Source organism: Sphaeramia orbicularis, chromosome 17, assembly GCF_902148855.1.
Source record: "Sphaeramia orbicularis chromosome 17, fSphaOr1.1, whole genome shotgun sequence".
Taxonomy (NCBI): Eukaryota; Metazoa; Chordata; class Actinopteri; order Kurtiformes; family Apogonidae; genus Sphaeramia; species Sphaeramia orbicularis.
The window spans coordinates 35,536,133-35,560,687 of record NC_043973.1 but is presented as its reverse complement, the minus strand read 5'-3'; the positions used below and the strand labels follow the sequence as shown (position 1 = coordinate 35,560,687).

The 24,555-nt window shown below is 34.5% G+C and overlaps 1 protein-coding gene across 2 annotated transcripts; it reads left to right on the top strand.

Moving 5' to 3' along the window:
• Positions 1 to 78: 78 nt before the first annotated feature.
• On the top strand, positions 79 to 20,591 carry cpdp (CPD photolyase). 2 transcript variants are annotated; one of them, XM_030159799.1, is made up of 10 exons: positions 79 to 262; positions 2,268 to 2,629; positions 2,733 to 2,881; positions 5,952 to 6,134; positions 10,658 to 10,816; positions 11,413 to 11,611; positions 14,034 to 14,186; positions 17,467 to 17,588; positions 18,232 to 18,391; positions 20,096 to 20,591. In XM_030159799.1, the coding sequence occupies exons 1-10, from the start codon at positions 99 to 101 to the stop codon at positions 20,242 to 20,244; spliced, it is 1,800 nt and encodes a 599-aa protein (XP_030015659.1). In that variant the 5' UTR covers positions 79 to 98; the 3' UTR covers positions 20,245 to 20,591. The 2 variants fall into 2 exon arrangements, with proteins under 2 accessions (XP_030015659.1, XP_030015660.1); XM_030159800.1 differs by having other exon boundaries at positions 156 to 262; positions 2,226 to 2,629.
• Positions 20,592 to 24,555: the final 3,964 nt, after the last annotated feature.

Genomic DNA, 24,555 nt, shown 5'->3' with positions numbered 1-24,555 from the left:
CAACGTAAACAGCGCTGCGCATGCGCCGTAATGATGTTGGACTTATACTATGGGAAATGTAGTTCGTTTGACTCAAAACACCAGGTTACAAAACTCGAATGCCACCATGCTCATGTAACTGGTTACGGAAGGGCAAACAGAGAGCTGTTACGTGTGTTTTTCTTTGGACTGCTAAAAATACTGTCCATTTCTTTGGTCGTCTTCGGTTTGCTTCATCAGATAAGATCATTATTCAGTGTCTGCTGAGCTGCGTTTGGAGGAAGTAAGTTTACACAAAGAAAACAGAGGTGTTAGGGATGAAGAGGGCTCAAAGCATTCATGTTATGGGTGTTGTTTCTTTTTCGGATCTCTGCTAAGTCTATTATTATTGTTTTTATTATTTGAATTTTCCTTGATATGTCCTGCGTTAGATGTTTTTTTATGTAATGTTCCGTTTTCCTACTTGAACACTCAATGAATGAATACATGTATATGCAGGGCTGTCAAACTCATTTTCTTTCAGGTTTCACATTCAGCTCAATTTGATCTGCAGTGGGCCGGACCAGTCAAATAATAACATAATAGCCTATAAATAATGACAACTCCAAATTTTTTACATGCAAAAAATAACATTAATCCTTTCATGCACGAATTATGAGAACCTTAATCAAGATTTTTTACCTGAGTGTTTTCATTTCTCTTTAAACATGAAAAAAAAAAATTAATTGAAAAATGTTTTATAAAAACATAAATAAATAAATAAATAAATAAATAAAATAGATAGATAAAATAAATAAAAAAATAAAAAAATAACACTTTAAAATATAATGATAATAATAATAATAATAATAATAATAATAATAATAATAATAATAATAATCAGCTGAACCCCAATGCGTTTAATTTTTGAAGCAAAGAAACATGTTTACTGATAAATAGTGTGAAAACTATGGGGGAGGGGGCTTGTGATTCTGGGGGTTTATGCTCAGGGGAGATCTACACAAGGTCACCAATTCATGTCAGAAAAGATATGTAGTGTCTTAAAACTTTAATAAAGATATGTGTTAAAAAAAACACAAAAAAACAACAAAATCCGTGAATATACAAGAGAACAGCTGTAGAATAGCTGTCCACTGTAGTGACCAGTATACATGAAAGGGTTAAATTATGAAAACATTTATATTTTACAAACTATCCAAACAAAAAAGATGTGAATAACCTGAAAAAACTGAAATTTCTGACAAAAAATAATAAGAAATAATAATAATAATAATAAGAAAAATCTGATCAATATTCTGCCTCAACTTATGATTAATATATTTGCATTACAGATCAGATCTACCAAGACACAAAACAGGCAGAATATTGTTCAAATTGCACTTATTTTTCTTTAGACATTTCAGGTTGTTCATATTTGTTCAGGTTATTGAAGTTTATTATTAAAGGAGATCAGAATTTAAAGTTCTTTGCAGTAAATCAAAGAGAAAAAAATGGTGTTGCCATTATTTATAGCCATAATGTCATATTATTTTTTTCACATGAAACCAAGAAGAAAATTTGGAGTCATTATTTTTAGGTTATTATGCTATTATTTTCGCGTTTGATGCCCTTGACTGTTAATATTTTCTGCACTTTGTAAATTTATCCTGCGGGCCAGATTGGAACTTTTGGCGGGCCGGTTTCAGCCCCCGGGACGCATGTTTGACACCTGTGTATTAATGCAACATATAAACCTGTCATTAATTCCTATTGCTCACAATGAACTAATAATCAAGTCAGTGTGGCTTTATGTAATTAGTTTGCATTTATTTCACCATTAGTTAATTACTTCTTCAGACCATTATCATCCTTTCATAACATGAAAACCATAGTCTCTAGTAGTCAGTTTTATTAAAAGGTTTAATATGCCTTTATATTTACCAGTAGCTTTTATATTTACTTTTCAGAATAGAAATCTACAAAGAGGCTGATCAAAGCATGGATCTGAAATGAAAGTCTGTGTAACCAGCTAATTTGGAGGCATATAAATAAATGTGTCAATTAACTGTGCATTAAAATTTCCTCAATTTATGATCAAGTAAGAATTAATCACATTAAGCCACAGTAACTTAATTATTTATTAATGGAGAGCAAAAAAGAATTCATAACACATCCTGCATTAGGAAAACTCTTGCATGAAGTCAGTATGAATAATTCACAAGTTAAATAATTTTTTTTGTAAGTTGTTGTTTCCTTTGCTGTCATAGAGTCTTTTGAAGCTTAAGTTTTACCATCTGCTCCATCTGCAGCCCATCCTTTTCCTCAGCACCAAGGAAGTTTTTGAAGCTTGTTGGTCACAGCACCCAAAGCCGCAGATCACCACTTTCCGGCCTGACTATATCGTTCACCACCGAGACCATCATGTCAGACAAAAAACGCAAGGCAACAAACGATACTGCTCCAGAACAGCACAGCAAACAGCCTAAACTGGCAACGAAGAAGGACGAGAAGGTTGGCGGCTGGATTCAGGACCTCGTGGTGCAGCAGAGAATAGAGAAGAAGGGGATGAAATTCAACAAGAAACGCCTTCGCTTCCTCTCAGATACTGAAAAGATAAAGCAGGGCTCAGAGGGTGTCCTCTACTGGATGTCAAGAGACCAACGGGTTCAAGGTTAACACCAAAACTCACCACAGTAATGTAATAAGTAAACCAATGTAGCTTTTCAAAATGAATTAAATGTTGCTATGTTTTATTTGTGTTTTTGTGTGTTTAGATAACTGGGCGCTGATCCATGCACAGCGTCTGGCTGAGGAGGAAAAGCTTCCTCTTCACATCTGCTTCTGCCTGGTTGTCCCCAAATCTGAACTGTCCACTCTGAGACATTTCAGCTTCATGCTAAAGGGCCTGGAAGAAGTTTCAAAGGTAGGGGCATCAGTTTGAGGCTACGATCTTACACTTAACTTAGTAATTCCTGTTTTTGGGTCAAAACGTGGTATTCGAATCTCTCTGATGGGAAATTTTAGAGACAATTTGACAGATTAGTGTTGCTAAATGACCCACATTTTTACTTTTAAATTCATTTTTGCTTTAGTTGGACCATAAGTGATTATCCAAAACATGGAGCTACTTTATAATGAAATAAATGTTGGAATGGCAATCAATTAAAGTTCGCTCTCTGATGGGACATTACTGTGTTTTGACCCTTATTACCTTCACTAAGGAGGTTATGTATCCATTGTTGTTTCTGTCTGGGTTTCAGGATTACATAAAAACTACTATATTGATTTCTATGAAACGTGGTTTAAGAGTAGGGCATGTAGGAGCAGGATGAACATATTATATTTTTGGGCAAGAAAAGCTGTTTGATGGAATTACAGACCTTGGTGGACCCTTTTAGTATGAGTGATAAAATTAAGTACATTTCTCTAGACCGTGAGATGAATAGGGGTGTGTATTGGCAAGAATGTGGCGATATGATGCAAATCACAATACTCGGATCATGATACAACATATCACAATGTATCATGATACTGTTAAAAAGACAATTTTTTTGTTTCTTTCTTTTTTTAAAATGATTATTTCCTGGAAGAATTGAATTACACCAGAAATCTGCACAAATACTAAACACATTTTATTTGATCACAACAGGATCTAATGTTATATCACAAAATGTTCCTGTGTTCAAACTTAAAATATGTTTTACAGACATTACAGATTAAGATCCTGCTCAAATGTTCATATTCTATTTGTTCAGAACTAACATCATAACATTATTTTTGCACAATCCCAACAAAGGAACTAACATCTGCCTCTCAGACAGTAAAAAGTGCTTTTAGGATGCTTCAGATAACATTATTTAATAAAACAGTGTTCAATAATAATAAATAAGATATAAACAAGAAAGAAAAACTAAAAACAAAAACTAACCTCCGCCATATCTGCATTTGAATAAATACCTAAAAATATCGAAACAAGTACTTTTTAATATCAATACAGTATTGTGAAATGAAATATTGCGATATATTGCAGAACCGATATTTTCTAACACCCCTAGAGATGAATAGTCAATATTAATATTTCTAAATGCTTATAACTTTGTAGTAATGAAGACTGTAATTTCCCAGTTTGGGATAAATAAAGTGTATCTCTTTCTCTCTCTCTCTCTCTCTCTCTCTCTCTATCTATCTATCTATCTATCTATCTATCTATCTATCTATCTATCTATCTACCTATCTATCTATCTATCTATCTATCTATCTATCTATCTATCTATCTATCTATCTATCTATCTATCTATCTATCTATCTATCTATCTATCTATCTATCTAATAACACAATCAAAAATCACTAAATTAAATACTCTATCTGGTGAAGTTCTCTAAACCAACATTTACCTCAGTCAAGGACATCATCAGCTGGGTCAGAACAAAAACTAAACACAGATGGGCCAAGGACCAGCCCATTAAATTTTGGACCAGATCTGGTAGTTTGGCATTCGGTTAAATCACAGGCCTTGGCGGACATACTAACCTTCAAGGTGCCCTTCCAGTTTAATTGGTAAAATGTTATTATTCCTGGACATGAGGTGGACAGACAGTTTAGATTTTTTTGTAGTGACATGTTACTGTTTCACTGGAGCCACATGTTGATGTTTGTATTAAAACACAGGCACTTTGTTACAGCGAATTCTGATTTCTATTAAAGAGAAACCATCCTGTCCCAGTTAGGGAATATTTGAGTGTCTACACCACGTTATGACGCCAGAAATTTCACATTCTGAGAATAACATACTTAGAATATTAACAGTTTGACCCTGGTCACGTGTTGGAGACGGATATAGATTCTTCAGAGGGGGCAGGAAGGTCAGAACCTCATAAACATGAAAGTTTCGTGGAACATAAACACACAATAGGATCCCATAAAAACTTAGAACATTTCGACAGCATAAGGAAGCGCTTTCTCAGAATCAGACACTGACTCAAAATTTCCTATACTGCTCTAAATTCATAGGTCTACATACTGTTTTACATAGATATATACATACTGTTTTTAAAGGAAATACATACTGTTAATACTGTTAATAGAAATACATACTACTTCATAGATAGATATATACATATATATAAATATATATACTTCATGGTAGTGCATACTGTTGATACTATTAATACTGTAAATTGTGCCTATTCATATTTTATCAAGTTATTTTTAAATTTTTTTTATTCTATTAAGCTCTTTTCTTATGTGACTTTGTTAAATTGTACATTTTTAAATTATGTTTTCTTATTTTATTTTTTATTTTTTGTAATTTTATAATCTTATATTCTTATTTCTGTAGCACTGGTGTTTCTAAATAATGCTGCACTGACTGGCGTTACACTCCTAATAAAGGCTATTCTATTCTATTCTATTCTATTCTATTCTATTCTATTCTATTCTATTCTATTCTATTCTATTCTATGCTGTTCTATTCTATTCTATTCTATTTTATTCTATTCTATTCTATTCTGTTCTTTTCTATTCTATTCTATTCTATTCTATTCTATTCTATTCTATACTCTCCCTTGCTGGTTTGATTCCTCTTGTCAGTGCATGTTAAAGGTATTAAACTAAGACTCAAGGTGCTTTTTATCCACTGTTTCACCTCAGTTGTCAAATTCTGTGAAAATAACAGCGATCAAACAGATACCATCAGATTTATGGGCTTTCTTTTGTATGAATCACTTTATCATGATACTCTTGCAAATGCAGGCTATGTTTGAGATGTTTTATCAAGAGTTACTTTGATTTCCATCCTCACTGTGAATAAGTGAATAATAAAGCAATATAAAGTCAGACATCTAAAAATTAGATCTAAAAGACTTGTCTAACATGGTATTTTATCAGTTCAGGAAAGCCAGAGGAAAATGCATTTATTTTCAGGACATATTCAGTGACTTGTCATGCAGGTACTCAGACCCAAACATGCTTTTTTTTTTGTCATCTCACACAGGAATGTAAAAAATTAGACATCCAGTTCCACCTGCTCCACGGTCCTGCAGGGGACGTGTTGCCTGGTTTTGTGTCCGACCGCGGCATCGGTGCAGTGGTCACAGACTTCTCCCCTCTCAGAGAGCCCCTGAAGTGGTTGGATGACGTCAAAAAGAAGCTTCCCAAGGACATTCCCTTCATACAGGTAAGAAACACAGAGAGGTGAGTGGTTATTGGGCCTGTAACTGTACACAAAATTTTTGGTTCGGTACGTTTTCGGTTTTGAAAGCCACGGTTCGTTTTTTTTCGGTTTGGTACAGGAAGAAAGAAAACCCCTCAAAATGTCTTTAATACATTTATGAATTTTTAAAACATTTTTCCCCCAATTTTTGGACACAATAGAATATAGAAAAACAGGAATATAATTCTGCTGCTATAAATCAAATAGAAAATAAATTTAATTATAAATATTACTAAATGTATTTTAAACATTAGTATTGCACTTTTCTCTGGAAGGTAGTTTTGAACAAACAACAAAAATCAAATCACAGTTCTGTCAGTTCACATTCTGCAGAAAAATACCAAAAAAATTCCACAAGAAGTGCAACATTAACAAGAGGACAAACTGGTATTCTGTTGAAACAAACTGAAGAGAAACAATGACAACAAAAAATTAACCAAATTATGTATTTTAGGACAGAGAACAAACTGTTTAGGACACTTTGTGTACGTGCTAGCGTGCGTGCAGAGTGCAATTTGTCTTTTTTTTTTTTTTCTGGTTGGAGCCGGGGAGGGGGGTCCATAACTAATATAACTAACGGTGGCGTGAAACGAAAGTGAAACTTTATGTACTTTCAACGTCCAACTCCTGAGTTCCATTCCTCTATTATGCAGCATATGAGAGAGAGAGAGAGAGAGAGAGAGAGAGACAAACAGAGCTAGTGTCAGTGTTTTAGAACTACCGTAGTTCCTAGGGGCCAAACAACGTCCGTCTTATCACCGTCTCTTTCCTCGTTGTTGTCTTTCACCTGAACCTGAACTGATCCCAAACAGGACTGTACTGATCGTGGAGGGTCTTCAGTCTCTTCCTTCCAGGTTCACATCATATTTGTTGTTGTTTTTTTTTTTTTTTTTTTTTTTTTTTTACCTTATATCAGCTGCTATTTCGTATCTCGGGTCAATGTGCACGTCCTTCAGTATGTCTGTGTGGAACTTACGCGAATTTAAAGTTCCGCTTCAAATGACGTCTTTCGTCCCTTTTTCTTTTTCTCATCATACTGTGCCGTTTGGGTACAGCTGTGTACCGAACCGAACAGGTGTGTACCGAAACGGTTCGGTACGTGTACCATTACAGGCCTAGTAGTTATACATTTATCTGTCAGATGTTCATCGTGTTTGTTTTAGTATTTTCATGATTGCAGTCAGTATGTCTTTAAAGGAGTGATATTTTGCTTTTTTAAATGGAATTCTGCATTTTCAAACATTTCCCTGTGCTCTACATAAACTGTAAATGCTCTGCTTGGGTCTGAATTCTTCATTAACCTCCTCAGACATAGTTATGGGTTTTCTGTCCACATTTGTGGACAAGAGTTTCACAACTTTATACAAAAAAAAAAAAGAAAAGAAAACTGTCCACCACAAAGGACATTCCATAAAAATTTTAAAAACTGCATCTGAAAAAACTGTTGCATCATGATGTTTCCAATATAGACACTGATTTAATAAAAAACAAAACAGCTGGTACTTTGCTGACATTTCCTGGGTCTGAGGAGGTTAATTCAACTCCACAGGTCCATCCTCAACCCTATTTCTGAGTAATGACACCAGAAAGATGGCTTTGAGCACTGGCCCTTTAAATGCAAATGAGCCACTTAACGCCCCGCCCCCTCCAGGTTGTTGACCATACTGTTCTGTCCCGTTCAACCAACAACTGAGCATTTTAGGTAATCGGCTCAAAGTTTGGACATATTTTCAGTTTTTACTACAACCGCTGCTGCTGACAAACAGTTATGTCGTACTCTGAGAAATGTTCGTCAGAAGTCTGGACCTTATATGTGCAAATGTTGTAAACTAGTTATAAAACATAACAAATTAAGCAGGAATTAAAACCAGTTGTAGAAGTCCACTCGATTTTTGCCAAAATGAATATAAAGATAGTTTTGCCACGCCTGGAGGGTTCAAATTCAACCTTCATGAACTATTAGGGTCCAACTACACAAATAATATATATCCTTTATTTAACCAGGTAAAAAAAGCCTCATTGAGATTGCAAATCTCTTTTTCAAGAGTGACCTGGCCTAGAAAAGCAGCATGACACACAGTTTCTGACAAGACAAGACATAATGGACACATAATACAAAAACTTTGTTAGTTTAGTTTGTCGAATATGCAGCAAAACAAAGTAATCTTAATTAGCCCTTAGAAATAAAACAGATGGTAAAAATTTATGGAAGAAAAAAAACAAAAACTTATACATATACATGAAAGCAAAGTATGACATCATTTGCACATTTGTAAAGGAGTGGGAGGAAGTAGAATTTATTTAATCCCACTCCTTCTCTACACAATAGTCTATCCTTTAGCTTCTTATCAGCAGAATATATGAAAAATCAAGTCCTTCAGATCTCTTATGAGTAATAAACCTCACTTACCATCCTCACATACACATGCATACACACCCATATAGACAGACCAGAGAAGTAAATAATTAAATAAGTACATATATACATCGACTAAAATTTCCTTAGGGGGTCAAATGAGTGTCCATTTTTGTCCAAAAAAAAAAACAGTTGTCCTAAAGTCATAGAAGTGTGTGTAAATAATGCTAATCCATTTGTGCACAGACTACTGATATTCTTTGACAGTGGAAGCTCTATTTTCATAAATATTGGACTTGGAATAGCACGTGTATGTGAAAACTTTTGCTGGTGGACGGACGTGACATTATTCATGATGATGCTCTGGTCAGTACCAGTACTTTATTAGGAATAAACTTATATACTTACTATTGATAATTCTGCTCTTCTTCATAAATGTTAGTATTGTGGATCTAAAACAATACCAGCTGACACAAAAACACTAAATGTATCAGTGGACGGATGTGACATGGTTGTTGTGGATCCCATCATACTGATGCTCTGCAGCCATGTCACCGTTTACACTAATGATCCCTGTGCAAAAACTAGGATCACAATTATTTATTGGATAGTTTATCATCAGACTAAAGAGGAAAGAACAATATAGAATTGTTCTTTCTGTATAAAAATGCTTCTTATTGTAAAACTGTTGATTTAAACAGTGCTGTGTGCCATTCTTCATGTATGTATTGGTGTAACATAAGCAGGATGGATCAGCACCATACTCCAGATTGAACCTGTACAAATAAAACATGTGATATGTAGGAGAGACTCTGGGAAGAAAAACTGGGGAATCTAAAAGAAGAGAAGATTTGTTTTTCAGGTAAATTCAGGTCAAATAGAACTTGGCCATTTGTGACATGAAAATATAGCATTAATTGTGCTGAAATTGGACATTTTTGAGCTGAAAACATAGTTCATATGAGCATCGACATGTTGAACAGAACTGAAATCCTGTACATTTGAACGACTGTCATTTACCAACACAAAGTTCCTTTGGATTCACTGAGATTGATTTCTTATGCACAAAGACACAAATAAGAGCTCTGAGCACATTTTAGCTGACAAATCCTTGAAGGCAGCACTAATGAATACACAGTAAACAATAAGACACAGTGGACAAAGACAGCAATTGAAACTAGGGATGTAACGATTACCGGTATAGCAATAAACCGCGGTAAAATTTCCGATGGTTAGTATTACCGTTTAAATTCTAATTATGATAACCGTGTTCAATTATCGCACTTTGAAAATCACAGTGATGCTGCCATTTCCTGGAGAAGCAGATCAGCCTAACATGTTCTGAAGTCCTCATTCTTGTAGAATATTTACATTTGTTCATTCAACAGTTCAGGAAAATATGATTGTGTTTCACTTTCTGTTTGTGTGTGTGTGTGTGTAATGGTGTATATGTACACTGTGAATGATTTGATCTGGAAAATGTTCAAACAAGCTCCACTATCACCTGTCCAACTACTTTTTTTCCCACTCAAAAAAACATTTAGAAATTAATAGGAGAATTGATAAGGAATTGGATTGGTAAACAGAATCGACAATAGCATTGATATTGATGGAATCCTATTAAGATTCACCCCTGGTGCAGATATCTGTTATGGCCATAAGGTTCCATCTTTAATGCACATTTGTATGTTTGATGTTTACAGGTTAATATTTCAATATTTTTGCCAACAGGAAGTACATTGTGCATGTTATTTCATTTGTTTTTTTTGTTTGTTTTTTTTTTCAAAATATAACTTGGTTACATTACTTCAGTGTGTGTAAGTACTTTTTGAACATTTTGAGCACATCTCAACAATATCGTGATAATAATGATAACTGTGATAATTTTAGTCACAATAACTGTGATATGAAATTTTCATATTCTTACATCCCTAATTGAAACAAACAATGTCAATCAACAAACACAAAAAAAAAAACAAGGAACAAATGAAATAAGACAAGACAGAATATTGACATAACATAAGTAGTGCGTATACTTGAGAAGAATAAATGTACCAACGACTAATAAAAGTGGGTTTAGCCAAGTACGATCCTTTTAACATCTGTCACACACTGTATTATCATTTTGCAGGTTGATGCTCATAATATAGTCCCGTGTTGGGTTGCTTCACCTAAGCTTGAGTACTCCGCCAGGACGATCAGAGGAAAAATCACCAATCTCCTGCCAGAGTTCCTCACTGGGTTTCCTCCGGTGGAGAAACATTCGTACACAGCGACAAGAACAGCCAAAGTAAGTGTTACCGCAACATTGTATTCCACATTCAGCTGGCTGCGAATACAGCAAATAATCCATTTGAGCTGAAAATAATTTAATCCACTTTCCAGGATTTATGGATCTGTTAAAGCAGCATGAAAATCATTTCTCTCTGTTTCTCTTTTTCTAAAAATACTCGATGTTTTCAAAGATCACTGCAAGGCAAAGTAAGCTGTCAGATCACTCACTGATGGGCTTTTGGAAGTCAGACTGCTGCAGTCAAGTGAAAACTTTTATTTTTAACCTTCAGCACTCTTCTTTCCCCAGCACATTATTTATTGACGAGTGAATATAAACTGCAGACTTTTTTAACTGTCCAAAAGTTCAAATATCCTTGCCAGCTAAGATATTAATGCTGCAGGTTTGCGTGCTTTCGCTGCAGTGTCGTGATTGATATTCCACGCACTGGTTTGAGCCTCCTGATAATCTGAGCGAAAGGTGAAAGGCTCAAACTTCCTGCTCGTCTTTTGATGTTTGTAGTTGTGAGTACGACCAGAGTGTGAATTACAGCTCCTCACTGTCACTGTGACCTCTGCTCAACTGTTTCCTTTTCTCTGCTCATGTCCACACAGTCAGTAGACTGGGCCAAAACCCTGGACTCCCTGCAGGTTGACAGAACCGTCGGAGAACCTGAGTGGGCTGTTCCTGGTACCAAAGCGGGGATGGCCATGTTGGAGTCCTTCATCGATGTTCGCCTCAAACTATTTGGCACCCAGCGCAACGACCCCAACGTGGCTGCCCTGAGCCAGCTCTCCCCCTGGATCCGCTTTGGTTAGTGGTCTTAATAAACAACTGTTTCGCAAACTCTGCAGAAGCCATTACTAGAATTCTTGTAAATTTGCTCCATTATCACATGAAAGTGTTTGGATTATACTGTTTTTTTTCATGTGTCAGAAGTCACCTTGGGCTAAAGGACTATACAGTGATCCTTAGAAAAGCTCCCACATGTGGTTTCAGGTAGACGTACTGAATTTGAAGGCCACATGTACCAGGTCCAGACACACAAAAAAGCCTGTTTCAGTCCATATCTTAAACCCATGGGGAACTCTGTCATTTATTTGCCTCTTTAATCCATTTTACTTACATTGTAATTTAATTCCTTCTAGGGAATTAATTAATCAAACTTCATACCAACTTCTAAAGATGTCTGTGGTGAAAGGCTCTTAAATTGGTGACTTCTTGTTGAATGCAGTTGCCATGGCAATTGGGTGAATTTCACAGTTTTGCCAGAAATTGCTGAATTCTTTCTATCTGCCTTTCTTTTGCACTGATGTGTTGCACATTGCTGCTGTAAACTGTTAAATTTCCCCATCGTGGGATCAATGTAGTCTTATCTTATCTTATCTTATCTTATCTTACCTTAGTGTCATTTGTAGACTTTTTAAAAAAATAAATACATACATTTTACTAAAAGTATCATTTGAGTGTTTAGAAAGACTAATTATTTTAAAGTATGACAAAGTTAAATTTTCTGTATTGAACAGATTTGAACTGAATTTAACCACAGCCATGAGCCGATGTGTCGCTGTAAATTTATGTGACCAATAGAGGGAGTAGTGAGTCACTCTGCTCGGTCTCTAATGCTGAGGAAAACTGTAACGCTGTGGCTGAATTGAAAAGAACCACTAATAGACAATTTTTCAGAGAAACATTACAAAGAAAATAACAAATTTAAAAAAAAATACAAGTGTTGTTTTCTCCACTGGTCACTGCTCTAAATGAAAACAAACTAGTTTGATGCTGAGATGGCGGCGTTTATTCTACACGGATGAGTTTGATTACGAGGTTTTTGAATTATAAAGTTATTATATGATGTAATTATCTATGCTAAGTTGGCAGAGGTGATTTGTGTTTTTACTGTGGCTGTTTTCTGCCTAAAAACAGAGCTAAGCTAACAGAGCTATAATGGAAACTATCAGCTGATGCAGCATGTAAAGATAATAAGACAGTGTTATTTTGGCTGATTGTCTGAGTTTGTGATTCGAGAAAAAAAAACTTGATGATGCCATAATACAGATGTATGCAAACCATGAGCTTTATTCTTTATTCAGTGAGTGATACAGTCTGTGGATACATAGTGGTGGCTGTACTTACCATCAGTGCGCTCCAGTCTGTTGTAGGGATGTAACGATTACTGGTATAACGATAAATGGTGGTAATACGGTTTGTATTAGCATTTAAATTCTAATTTTCATGATAACCGTGTTTGATTATTGCACTTTTAGGGGAGAAAACCCTATGTAAAGATCTGCTTTTATGTCAAATATTTGAGTATAGTTTTAATTTATTACAATTTTAATTTTCTATACCTAATATTTGGAACCAATATTCACTTTTAAAGTCTTTGAAAAGGTTCATTAAGCATCTGTGTGTTATTTATGCAATAAATTATATACATTTTTCAAAACGGATTTTTTTATTTTTTTTGTGTTTTTTTGTCCTTTTATGTTTATATAGTAGGTTAAAGTGAAAAAAATAGTAGACAGATGACATAGATGCTGAAAAAACAGATCCCAAACATGGGTATAGTAAACATTTGTTTATATAGTATATAAAGGCAAAATCAAAAGGAGTGAAAAACGGACAAAATAGACTCAGACCACTAAGGGTTAATATTTGAATGTTTCTGCAACAAAAGGGACATTGTGACTATTATTTTATTTTATTTATTTATTTATTTTTTCAGAATACAACTTGGTTACATCATTTCAGTGTGTGTATCAGTACTTTTTGAACATTTTGAGCACAATTTCAATAATACCGTGATAATAATGATAACCGTGATAATTTTGGTCACAGTAACTGTGATATGAAATTTTCATGTCGTTACATCCCTAGTCTGTCGTTAATTGTTTGGAATATCAATACTACATATAATCCCATTAAAACTAGACATACCACATTTGTTTGGCACATATAACATGGTAAGATAAGAAAACAAATTCTTCTTGGGGTTGTATCCTAAACTCATCAGGAAGTTTTTTGCCTTTCCAGAAATCGTACTATTACACACAAAGTAATGTTTAACTCCTTTGTACAACATCTAAAGTGAGTCCAGGTCACTTATAATTCCTTCCTTGTCACCTGCTTCTCTATGATATATATCTTTATTGTGTGATTCTTGCTTCTTCATTCGGTCCAGCTCTGACTCATTTCCTATCTGCCGTCTATCGTCTCCTCTTCATCCCATCAGGCCACTTGTCAGCCCAGCGTGTGGCGCTGCAGGTTCAGCGCAGCGGGAAGAACGCAAGCCAGTCCATCCCATCCTTCATTGAAGAGCTGGTGATTCGCAGAGAGCTGACAGATAACTTCTGTTTCTACAATAAGAAGTATGACAGCGTGGAGGGTCAGTTGAGATCTTGTCAGATTCCATGCTGTTCACTCTGACGCGATAAATATCCCATGAGTCATCAGCTCATAAACTGAATTAATGTGTGCAGTTATTATAGCTAATACTGAGATTTAATGTGTTTCTATCCTGCTGTTTTATGTGAATTTGCAGAAAAAGTTAAAAGTATAATATATTAATAAGTTGATGGATTGATACATGTTAAAAAAAAAAAGGGCAAGAGGAACAGATTTAGCAAATGTTACTCAAACTTCCATTTGAGGAGAAAGTAAAAAATCCCATCCTGTCTCATTGTGATGTTGTGTAGATTTGCATTCTGCCACTGCATGTTGTACAAGTTGTCTCTGACGGCCATGTGTCCCCAAATTTTCATTTTTTTAAATTTATTTTGACAGGGACAATGCACAATATACATTAACCTTAAAAAGGACAGATGTAGTGTGCCAGGTTGTAGCACTAGTGCTAATTTCCACCTGTAGTCCCTGGGCAGGCTGATGTTAGCATTAACCCTTTCATGCATGAATTATAAGAACATTAATCAAGATTTTTTTTTCCCAAGTGTTTTTTATTAATCTTTAGATATGACAAAACAAAAACAAACAACAAAAAAACCCCAATGTGATTAAATTTTTTTTAAACTGTTTTTCACGGAGTTACCAAAATGTCCATTCAACGGGACACCATACATTTAATTTTAGAAGCAAAGAAACATGTATTTACTGATATACTGTGTGAAAACTATGAAACAAAACATGTTTAATGCTGCTAATCTGATGTGTTCTCACATTTTAGCATACTCTAATACTATTTTTACTCACTTCATGGAGATAATACGCAAAAAAAAACAACCTTTTTGTTTAAAAAACAAAACAAAACAAAAAAATAATAACTGGCAATTTATTTTACACTCAAACGTGTTACTACAGATCAGGTTCTTCTAGAACAGCAAAGTTATAGTAATGGTATGAATCGCAGTGTATAGGATGATGCATAAGCGTCCACTGTGTTGGTTGATATGTCCACTGTCGTGACCAGTATGCATGAAAGGGTTAAAAAAAACAGACATTAATAAAAACTAAAACATTAAAAAAACAGGAAAAAATGCATGTTTCTAACTCCATCTATGTAAAATATTCATTCCCATCCAACCATTCACTCTTCTGTCCCTCTGCAGTCTGTCTCACACACTCTAAACATGTTTACGTCACATTCCATTATGTCTACAGGTTTGGTATGTTACATGTCTGAAAGACCTCCTACAGAGTTTTCACACTACAGGGTGTATCAGAAAAAAGTAGACTCCCAGAAGAAAACAACATAAAACCAAAATGTGAAGACATTTTGAAAATCTACTCACATGTGTTTATTGACCATATAATTCTCCCTTGATTGACACCAGTGTCCTGGGTCAGTTTTCATGCTTCAGTGAACAATGCTACTTTGAATTGTGCAAAATACAAGTCTATTGTGCATGGAAGTGTAAGGGTTAATATGAGACCATCGTGTTCTTCATGATATAAACTGTACAGTACACATAAGCAACATAGGACCAAAGTCAGTGTCAGTACGAGTCTTTGGATTTGTTCATGACTCCAGCTGCAGTTGGAATTTTGTTTTGTTCTTTGTGAGTTTTTGGACCTGATGTTCTTCTGCCTGTTACCGTAGAAGAACTTCCTTAAAGCTGAAAGTGCCATATACATGGACTATGGTCCTTTACTCTTGATGTAATGTTATCTTCCCAGTTTCAACACAGGAAATTTGTCTGAGTAAAATTTACTGAAATTGAAGAAAATTTTACTCTACTCAGATAACATTTGGTCCCTCTCTAAAAAGAGTAAAAGTTACTCTTTGGGTAGAGCTCTCCAAACTCAATATAGATCCACATTTATTCTTTTTGAGGAAAATATCTTTGACTCTGGAAAAAATGCTCAGTAATTTTTCCTGTGAACCCGTTAACATGTACAGAACAGAGAGTGGTTAAAAAAATAAAAACAACAGAAGGACCATCATGATGTTCAAAATAAAGTGATATTTATTCATATTATAATATTACCACTCCACATTTACACATAAAAATGACTATTATTATTATTATTGTACATAATGATAATAATAATAATAATAATAATAGTAGTAGCAGCAGTTTGTCTTGTCTCTGTCATGTGATGAATGGAAAAATTTTACAACCATCATGAGAAAAACAGTTTGCCTCTAATGTCGATAGATTAGGACAAGCAATGTTACTTGAATTAATTCAAGATTGGAAAAAGATAGGAAAGTGATATTGCTTCAGAAACAGGTACTAGACCAGGGCTGTCAAACTCATTTTAGTTCAGTTCCACATTCAGCCCAAACTGATCTCCAGTGGGCCGGACCAGTAAAACAACAGCACAATAACCTGTAAATAATGACAACTCCAAATTTTTCTCTTTGTTTTAGTACGATCAAAATTAAATTATGAAAATATGTACATTTACAAACTATCCAAACAAAAATGATGTCAATAACCTAAAAAAACCTGAGATTTCTTGAGAAAAATAAGTGCAATTTTAACAATATTACACCTCAATTTACCATTTATACATGCATATTATGGATTGGAGCTACGAAGACACAAAATATTTATTAACAGGAAGAAAAATGTTAAAATTTTACTTAAAAAATTTCAGGTTTTTCAGATTTTATTGTTAAAAGATGGTTTGGAAATGTTAATATTTTCATAATTTAATGTAAGTTTTTACACTAAAACAAAGAGAAAAACATGGAGTTGTCATTATTTATAAATGTAATGTAATATTATGTTTTTCACAATAAACTAAGAAAATTTGGAGTCATTATTTATAGGTTATTATGCTATTATTATTGTAGTTGAGATCACATTATCCTGTATGTGGAACCTGAACTAAAACGAGTTTGCCATCCTTGATTGTTCATATCTGAAGTGTAATTTTTGCAAAATCATCCCGCGGGCCAGACTGGAACCTTTGGCGGGCCGGTTTTGGCCCCCGGGCCGCATGTTTGACACCCCTGTACTAGACTAAGGCTGTGACACACTGTAGCAAATTCTAAGAAGTGAAGGAGTGAAAAGAACTGAACTGCTTATCACAATTATCCAACTCATAGTAGATGGTGACTGAAATGCCCATAAATGCACATATTTATTTTCTGGGATTTCAGTCTGAGTTTGGATGAAAACCAGATTAATGAGCCAGTTCCTGCAGGTGTCTTTTTGTAGGTTCTGATTGTTGTTGTGTTATGGTATGTTTGTGTTACTCAGGTGCGTATGAGTGGGCTCAGAAGACCTTGAAGGATCACGCCAAAGACAAGAGGGAGTATCTGTACACCCGTGAACAGCTGGAGAAAGCAAAGACACACGATAAACTGTGGAACGGAGCTCAGGTACAGAACAAAGACCTCGACCTCACTGTGTCAAGAGTTTCAAATATTAACCCATAAAGACCCAAACATCCACCATTGACCAAAAGAAATCACAGACCTAAAATATTTAAAACCTGTTGATCCACTAATCCTATCAGTACATGTAAATAATTGGTGTAAAATGCAGTTTTTTTTATCTTTTCGTGGTCATCAGATATGACCCATTTGGACGTTCAGAGGCTCCGTAGTTACCATAGAAACACCATCATCTTCTACAACATTGATTCACCAGTAAAACCCATGGAGTTGGATCAATGACAGTGGATGGACACACTGAGTTAATGTTCAGTTAATGATATATTTACTAAAAAGAGTCATTTTTTTCTTCAGTTTTCTCTTTCTTTTATAAATTATTTTTGACATAATCAGTACATTAAATATAGGAAAATACCTAGTTTTCACCGAGAAAAAAAAACAAAAACAAAATACAGAGGATAATATAAGAAATGGTGATAAATCACTTAGGAAAGGTTAAATAGAGAGAAAAATTATTTTGGGAATTTCCACCAAAGTAGCATTGGGTCTTTATGGGTTAAAACATATTTTGTGACTCTGAACTGGACTGATTTACTCACTGCTGTTAATTTTCTACTAATCTCATTAGTACCAGATGGTGACGGAGGGGAAGATGCATGGTTTCCTGCGGATGTACTGGGCCAAAAAGATTCTGGAGTGGACGACTTCACCAGAGGAGGCGCTGTCAATCGCACTGTACCTGAACGACCGCTACGAGCTGGACGGCCAGGACCCAAATGGTTTCGTTGGTAAAGACACTGTATTTTACATAAATTTACATTATCTAAATAGAAAATATGAACAGCAAAATAGCAAACAAATACAGGATAATTAATGGTACCATACAGAAATGTGAAAATATTAACACTATATAGAGGAATCATCTATTATTCTGTTTTTAATTCTTTTATTGTGGACCAGTCTTGTGTAATATTATTATTAGAAAAAAAAAATAAAAACAAAAAAAACAGATTTTACTTTCTTTTAGATAGCAGCTGAAAAACGATATATTTTTTACAATAACACAAAGCATCCATACAAACCATTCACATACATTTTTTTAGTAGTAATAGTTTATTTCGAGCTCATAGAATCATCAGATAACAAAGAATCATACAACACGGTCCAAAAAAAATAAATAAATACAATTTCTCTGCGCTCGAAAAGGAGTGGGCAGAAGTATAACTTATTGACTCCACCCCCTTTTTACAAACTAATTATCAAACTAGAGCCGCTTCCTTTGCTTTGTTAACACACATTTTCCTCTGTATATTTGTACAATAACACAAAACATCCAAATGAACCATTCACATACACTTTTTTAGTCACCTCACACACAATCAGATTTGCATAATCAACCGTTTTTAATATAAACTATAATATTTATATGCACTTTAAATATTTACTCCAAATGCAATGATCAATGAATATGATAGTATCTTCTTATCATGAAAACCAATTAACTACAATAATATCTTATTTTATGCGTACTTCTATAACATTCTATATTTTGTTATTATAGTGGATTTATTCATCCTTTTAAATGCACAGATTGAAGATGACATTTTTCAGTTTTGCTCCAGATTATTCCACAGATGAACCCTCTGACACAGATACACTGGCTTTTTCTGTTTGTTCTGCATTTCATTTTCTTGTAGATTTCAGTTCTCCTTAAATTCTAATTCCTTTGCCTGGGCTCAAACATCTCCTGTAGACTGTAGAGGAACCTATGGTCATGGGTTTTATACATTATAATAAGAGTATTAACCTGTTTAACCCTGACTATATTTTCAGGGGAAAAACGTCTAAAAAAACATACCTAAAGTAAATGAAGAATTACTTATAATACTTATAATAATAAGGTTCATATGGATGTTCTTGGTGTCTATGGACATGTAGAGACCTCACAGAATCTATTCCCATTGTCTAAAATATTGTATCTATTACTATGCCTGAGTAAACTGTAACAAACTAAAAGAGAAATTAGAATTTTTTATCCTCACCTGTTTTTTTTCGGCTGGATTGACGATGATATGCATAAACTAATTGTTCGTGTCGGAGATTTTTAATAGCGTATATTTCACCCCACAAAGATTAAAAATCATGTTTGAACATTAAAGTTTGCACTAAAATACACTTTTGATGTACTTTTATTAACATTAGGGTCTAAACTTTGAGCAGAAGTTGAAAAAAACATCCATTGTCCTGATTTATTATATTTTTATAGTAGATGAATATTAATATAATTTTTTTGGCCTGCGGGTGGGCTGATAGGGCTAAAGGGGTTAAGGTCAACATGATCATGTCGTTTTAGAGCATTGAATTTGATCAATAGGGGATTTGTTGGAGCTAAGTACTGTGTTTGATTGACAAGTTGAAAGTTTGGCTCTGAATCTGTTGTTTTTCCACTCATTCGTTTCCCTCCCTGCTGTGGTTCCTTCCTGTCCCTGTAGGGTGCATGTGGTCCATCTGTGGCATCCATGACCAGGGCTGGGCAGAGAGGCCCGTCTTCGGAAAGATCCGCTACATGAACTACAAAGGCTGCCTCCGCAAGTTTGACGTAGCCCGATTTGAGAAAAAGTACTGTCCCAAAAACCTGTGAAGCACTAAGTGTTTCCATGGACGACGCTCTCCGTCACCTCAGGGAGCATGAGTGCAGTTCCTTCTTTTCTTTGTTCTCGCCTGTTTTTTTTTTTTGTTTGTTTGTTTTTTATTCCATTGCCTGGTTTGTTGCAGATGTGTTGTTCATGCTGTTGTGTTACTTTGCTAAACATTGACCTGCTGTTATGTAACTTTATACTGCAGATGATCTTAGGAAGCATGAAGTGGCCTTTTCACTCTTTATGAATCTATTTAATGTTGCAGTTATTTTTTACAATTCAGTTTTTTTACTCTTATCTTTTTTAGACAATGTAGTCCTTCTTTCTTTATTAAAGTATTACTACCTCATAGTGTCTTTTGCTTTATTATCTTAAACCATTCCCCCTGAAAGCCCGATTGTTTTGTGGTGAAAGATGATATTCACTTTATTGTGCCTAGAAGAAAGAACAAACCTACAGAAAAACATTAAGGTCTGATATATATATATATATATATATATATATATATATATATATATATATATATATATATATATTTTATTATTATTCTGAGAAAAAGTCAGAATTCTGAGTTAAAAGTCAGAATTCTAAGAAAAAAGTCAGAATTCTGACTTTTTTTTCTCAGAATAATAGTAAAAAAATATATTGGACCTTTTTTTTTTTTTCCAGTGGCCCTAATCCTCTTCCGCACAAACCATTAAGGTAAACAAAAAGAAAAATAAACACAGATTTCAACAGAACACTCCAGAAAGCTGAAAACAACAAGCCAAGATCAGATAGAAAAGTAGATAGATTACAGTAACTACAAAACCTAGTGTTCATTATTTATTCATTCATTTTCTGAACCCGCTTTATCCTCACTAGGGTCACGGGGGTCGCTTGGAGCCTATCCCAGCTACATAGGGGCGAAGGCGGGGTACACCCTGGACAAGTCGCCAGTTCATCGCAGGGCTGAACATATAGAGACAAACAATCACTCTCACATTCACACCTATGGGCAATTTAGATTAACCAATTAACCTATTAGTGCATGTCTTTGGATGGTGGGAGGAAGCCGGAGTACCCGGAGAGAACCCACGCAGACACGGGGAGAACATGCAAACTCCACACAGAAAGGTCCCACCCCCCCGTCGACTGGTGTTGGAATCGAACCCAGGACCTTCTTGCTGTGAGGCACGAGTGCTAACCACTACACCACCGTGTCGCCCCCCCCCCTCATTATTTATAATAAAGCAACAAAACAACAGATTTAGTTTTAATTTTTGATTTCTTTAAATTTCATTTTTGAAGAAACAAAAATTTCTGAATATTCTATTTCACATAATGTATTTTCAGACCATAACTTGAGACACAAAATATTTTAAGGCTGTAAAAAGTCAAATTTAGTGAGATTTACTTAAAACAAATCTGTTGAATAAAATTATGCACCATGTTGTTGCTACAGTTTTTCCACTCAATCTCTCCTTGTTCATAAGATTTAAACAGGAATAGTAGAAAAAGCTCATAATTGTTTTGATGTTTTACAGAAACAACAAATTTTACATTTTATGCTATAGATAGTGTAATATCCTGAGACCTCTTGTAGATTCTAGAGGGAGCTCTAGGCTCCAGGTGGGGGTTACCCGGAAGGAAAGCCATATATATATAGGAAGAGCGTGTCATGTGATTCTCTCTGTGTCTGTGCTTCATATCATGTGCCAGTAAAAAGCCAACAAGCTATTTTTTGGTGTCCTGCGTTCTCCTTGATTTTACGGGGGCACAATGTTCTATTGGTGACGAGGATGGGATGGAGAACTGTTTTTGTGTTTTTTGCCCTGCTCTGGCCACTGTGGAGGGACTGGATGATTGGACTGCAGGTGAACAAAGGCCTTGGTGGAGGAGAAAAAGACACATGCAGGTGAGATGGCAACAATAGGATGCCTGCCACCATTTGATTCAAAAATGCAAGCTTGGGAGGAATACTGTGAAATAATGGAGCACTTCTTTACTGCAAATGACATCACTGAAGGACATAAAAAGAAGTCCATTTTGCACAGTGTGGTGGGAGCACAAACTTATAGTTTGATGAGAAACCTCCTCAGCCCTGCAAAACCTGGAGAGAGGACTTTTGCACAATTAGTAACTTTATTAACCCTTTCATGTATACTGGTCACAACAGTGGACACTTATTCTACAGCTGTTCTCTTGTATATTCATGGATTTTGTTGTTTTGTTTTTTTACACATATCTTTATTAAAGTTTTAAGACATTACATATCGTTTCTGACATGAATTGGTAACATTGTGTAGATCTCCCCTGAGTGTAATAGTTATAGTTTTCACACCATTATCAGTAAATGCATGTTTCTTCGCTTCAAAAATTAAATGCATGGTGTCCAGCTGAGTGGACTTTTTTGCAACTTCATGAAAAATAGGTTCCCAAGAATTTTTTTATTATTACTATTTTTTTTTTTTTTTTTAATGTAATTTTTTTTTTTTTTACTTTTTTAAAAATTTATTTATTTTTTATAAGAAAATTTTCAGTCGCATTGTTTTTTCATGCCTAAAGAGGAATAAAAACACTCAGGAAAAAAATCTTGCTTAAGGTTCTCATAATTCGTGCATGAAAGGGTTAAAGAACCACTTTAACCCCAAACCCAATGAAATTGTGCAGAAATTTAAATTTGATTTGTGTATGAGAAGACCTTCCAAATCTGTGGCTGAGTTAAAGAAACTGGCACAAGATTGTAATTATAGAGAGAATTACATGACATTCTCTTCCTATACACATACACACACACACACACACACATATATATATATATATATATATATATATATATATATATATATATATATATATATATATATATATATGTACACATCTTTCCTTCCAGGTAACCCCCACCTGGAGCCTAGAGCTCCCTCTAGAATGGATGGATGGATGGATTTAGATTAGCCTTATATCATTAATACACTGTTTTGCATAAATTTGAAATAATTTGGCTTTCAGACACATTCCTGTCTTTATTCTTATTTATACACATCATTAATCACCTTTGACCAGGTACAATGATCATAACCAGTTATATTTTATTTATTAGAATAAATCACATCGTCACAATTATTTCATGAGAAGAGGTAAAAAATATTGTCTTCCAACACCCCTTTTATGGGCAACGGTGTAGAAACCAAAAGACAAAAGATGAGCGTGTGCAGTATTACATTACTGTAATTACTTAAACTAGGTTACATCACAGTTGCAAATGTGGTTTTAGTCAACTCTGGTATAATTAAGCACAGAAAACCACTTCTGCTCACCCTAATTAACTACTGCTACTGGAGAAAAACAAAGCACTTTACATTAGTTCCCAAACTGTAATACGCTGCATCCTTGAAGCTATAGACCCTTTGATAAAAGTGAATTTCATGGAAAAGAAGTAAAATTGTACTGTGTGTGCTAATTAGATGAACCCTTCTAGTTGGAATCGTTAAAAAGACTAAGAAAACCACTCAAGAAGATGTTCCTGTGTTGTAGTGGAGTCAAGCAGATGTATTTTATTTTATGTGAAGAGTTCTTTAATTAGTGCTAGAACCAGAAGCTCAGTATTTCAGTATTTCACTTGTCATCAAATCATTTCATTACACACTGAAAATAGCCAAATGTTTGCTATGAAGAAGCAAAATGTAATCTGAATAAAGAGCTGAAGGCAAAAGAATAAATGTAATTACAGTGTATTAAACGTCTTGCTCTGCTTAAGTCATTTTATTTATATGCAAATTTCCTTAAAAAGCTTCATTTTGGGAGTGGAAACTTATTTAATAAGAAAAGACAAAACATTTCTCATATCTGTGACATCTTTTAAATCACTTCTTAAAACACATTTTTATAGACTTACCTTTATTATGGGATGTCTGTTCCTTTTTAATTTAATTTTTTTAAATTTGAATTTTATCCTGTTTAGTTATTAGTTTATATTCTCATACATGATGTTGTTTTATCTGACTCCTTCATTTTTGCATTGATTTGACAGCATCATGTTCTCCCTGCCCTCTTTACTCCGATTCACTTAATTTATTCATAGTGTCATGTTTTTGCATTTGCTGTACACATCTCTTTTATTGTGTTGCTTCTGTTTTAGTGTTTTTATTTGCATCTTATATCCTGCTGTTGTGCCCTTCTGCTTTGTCTGTCAAAGCACTTTGTTAACTTCGTTTTTAAAGGTGCTATGTAAATAAAGCTATTATTATTATTATTATTATTATTATTATTATTATTATTATTATTATTATTATTATTATTATCTGCTGTTGTGTAGAGACTATACTGAAATA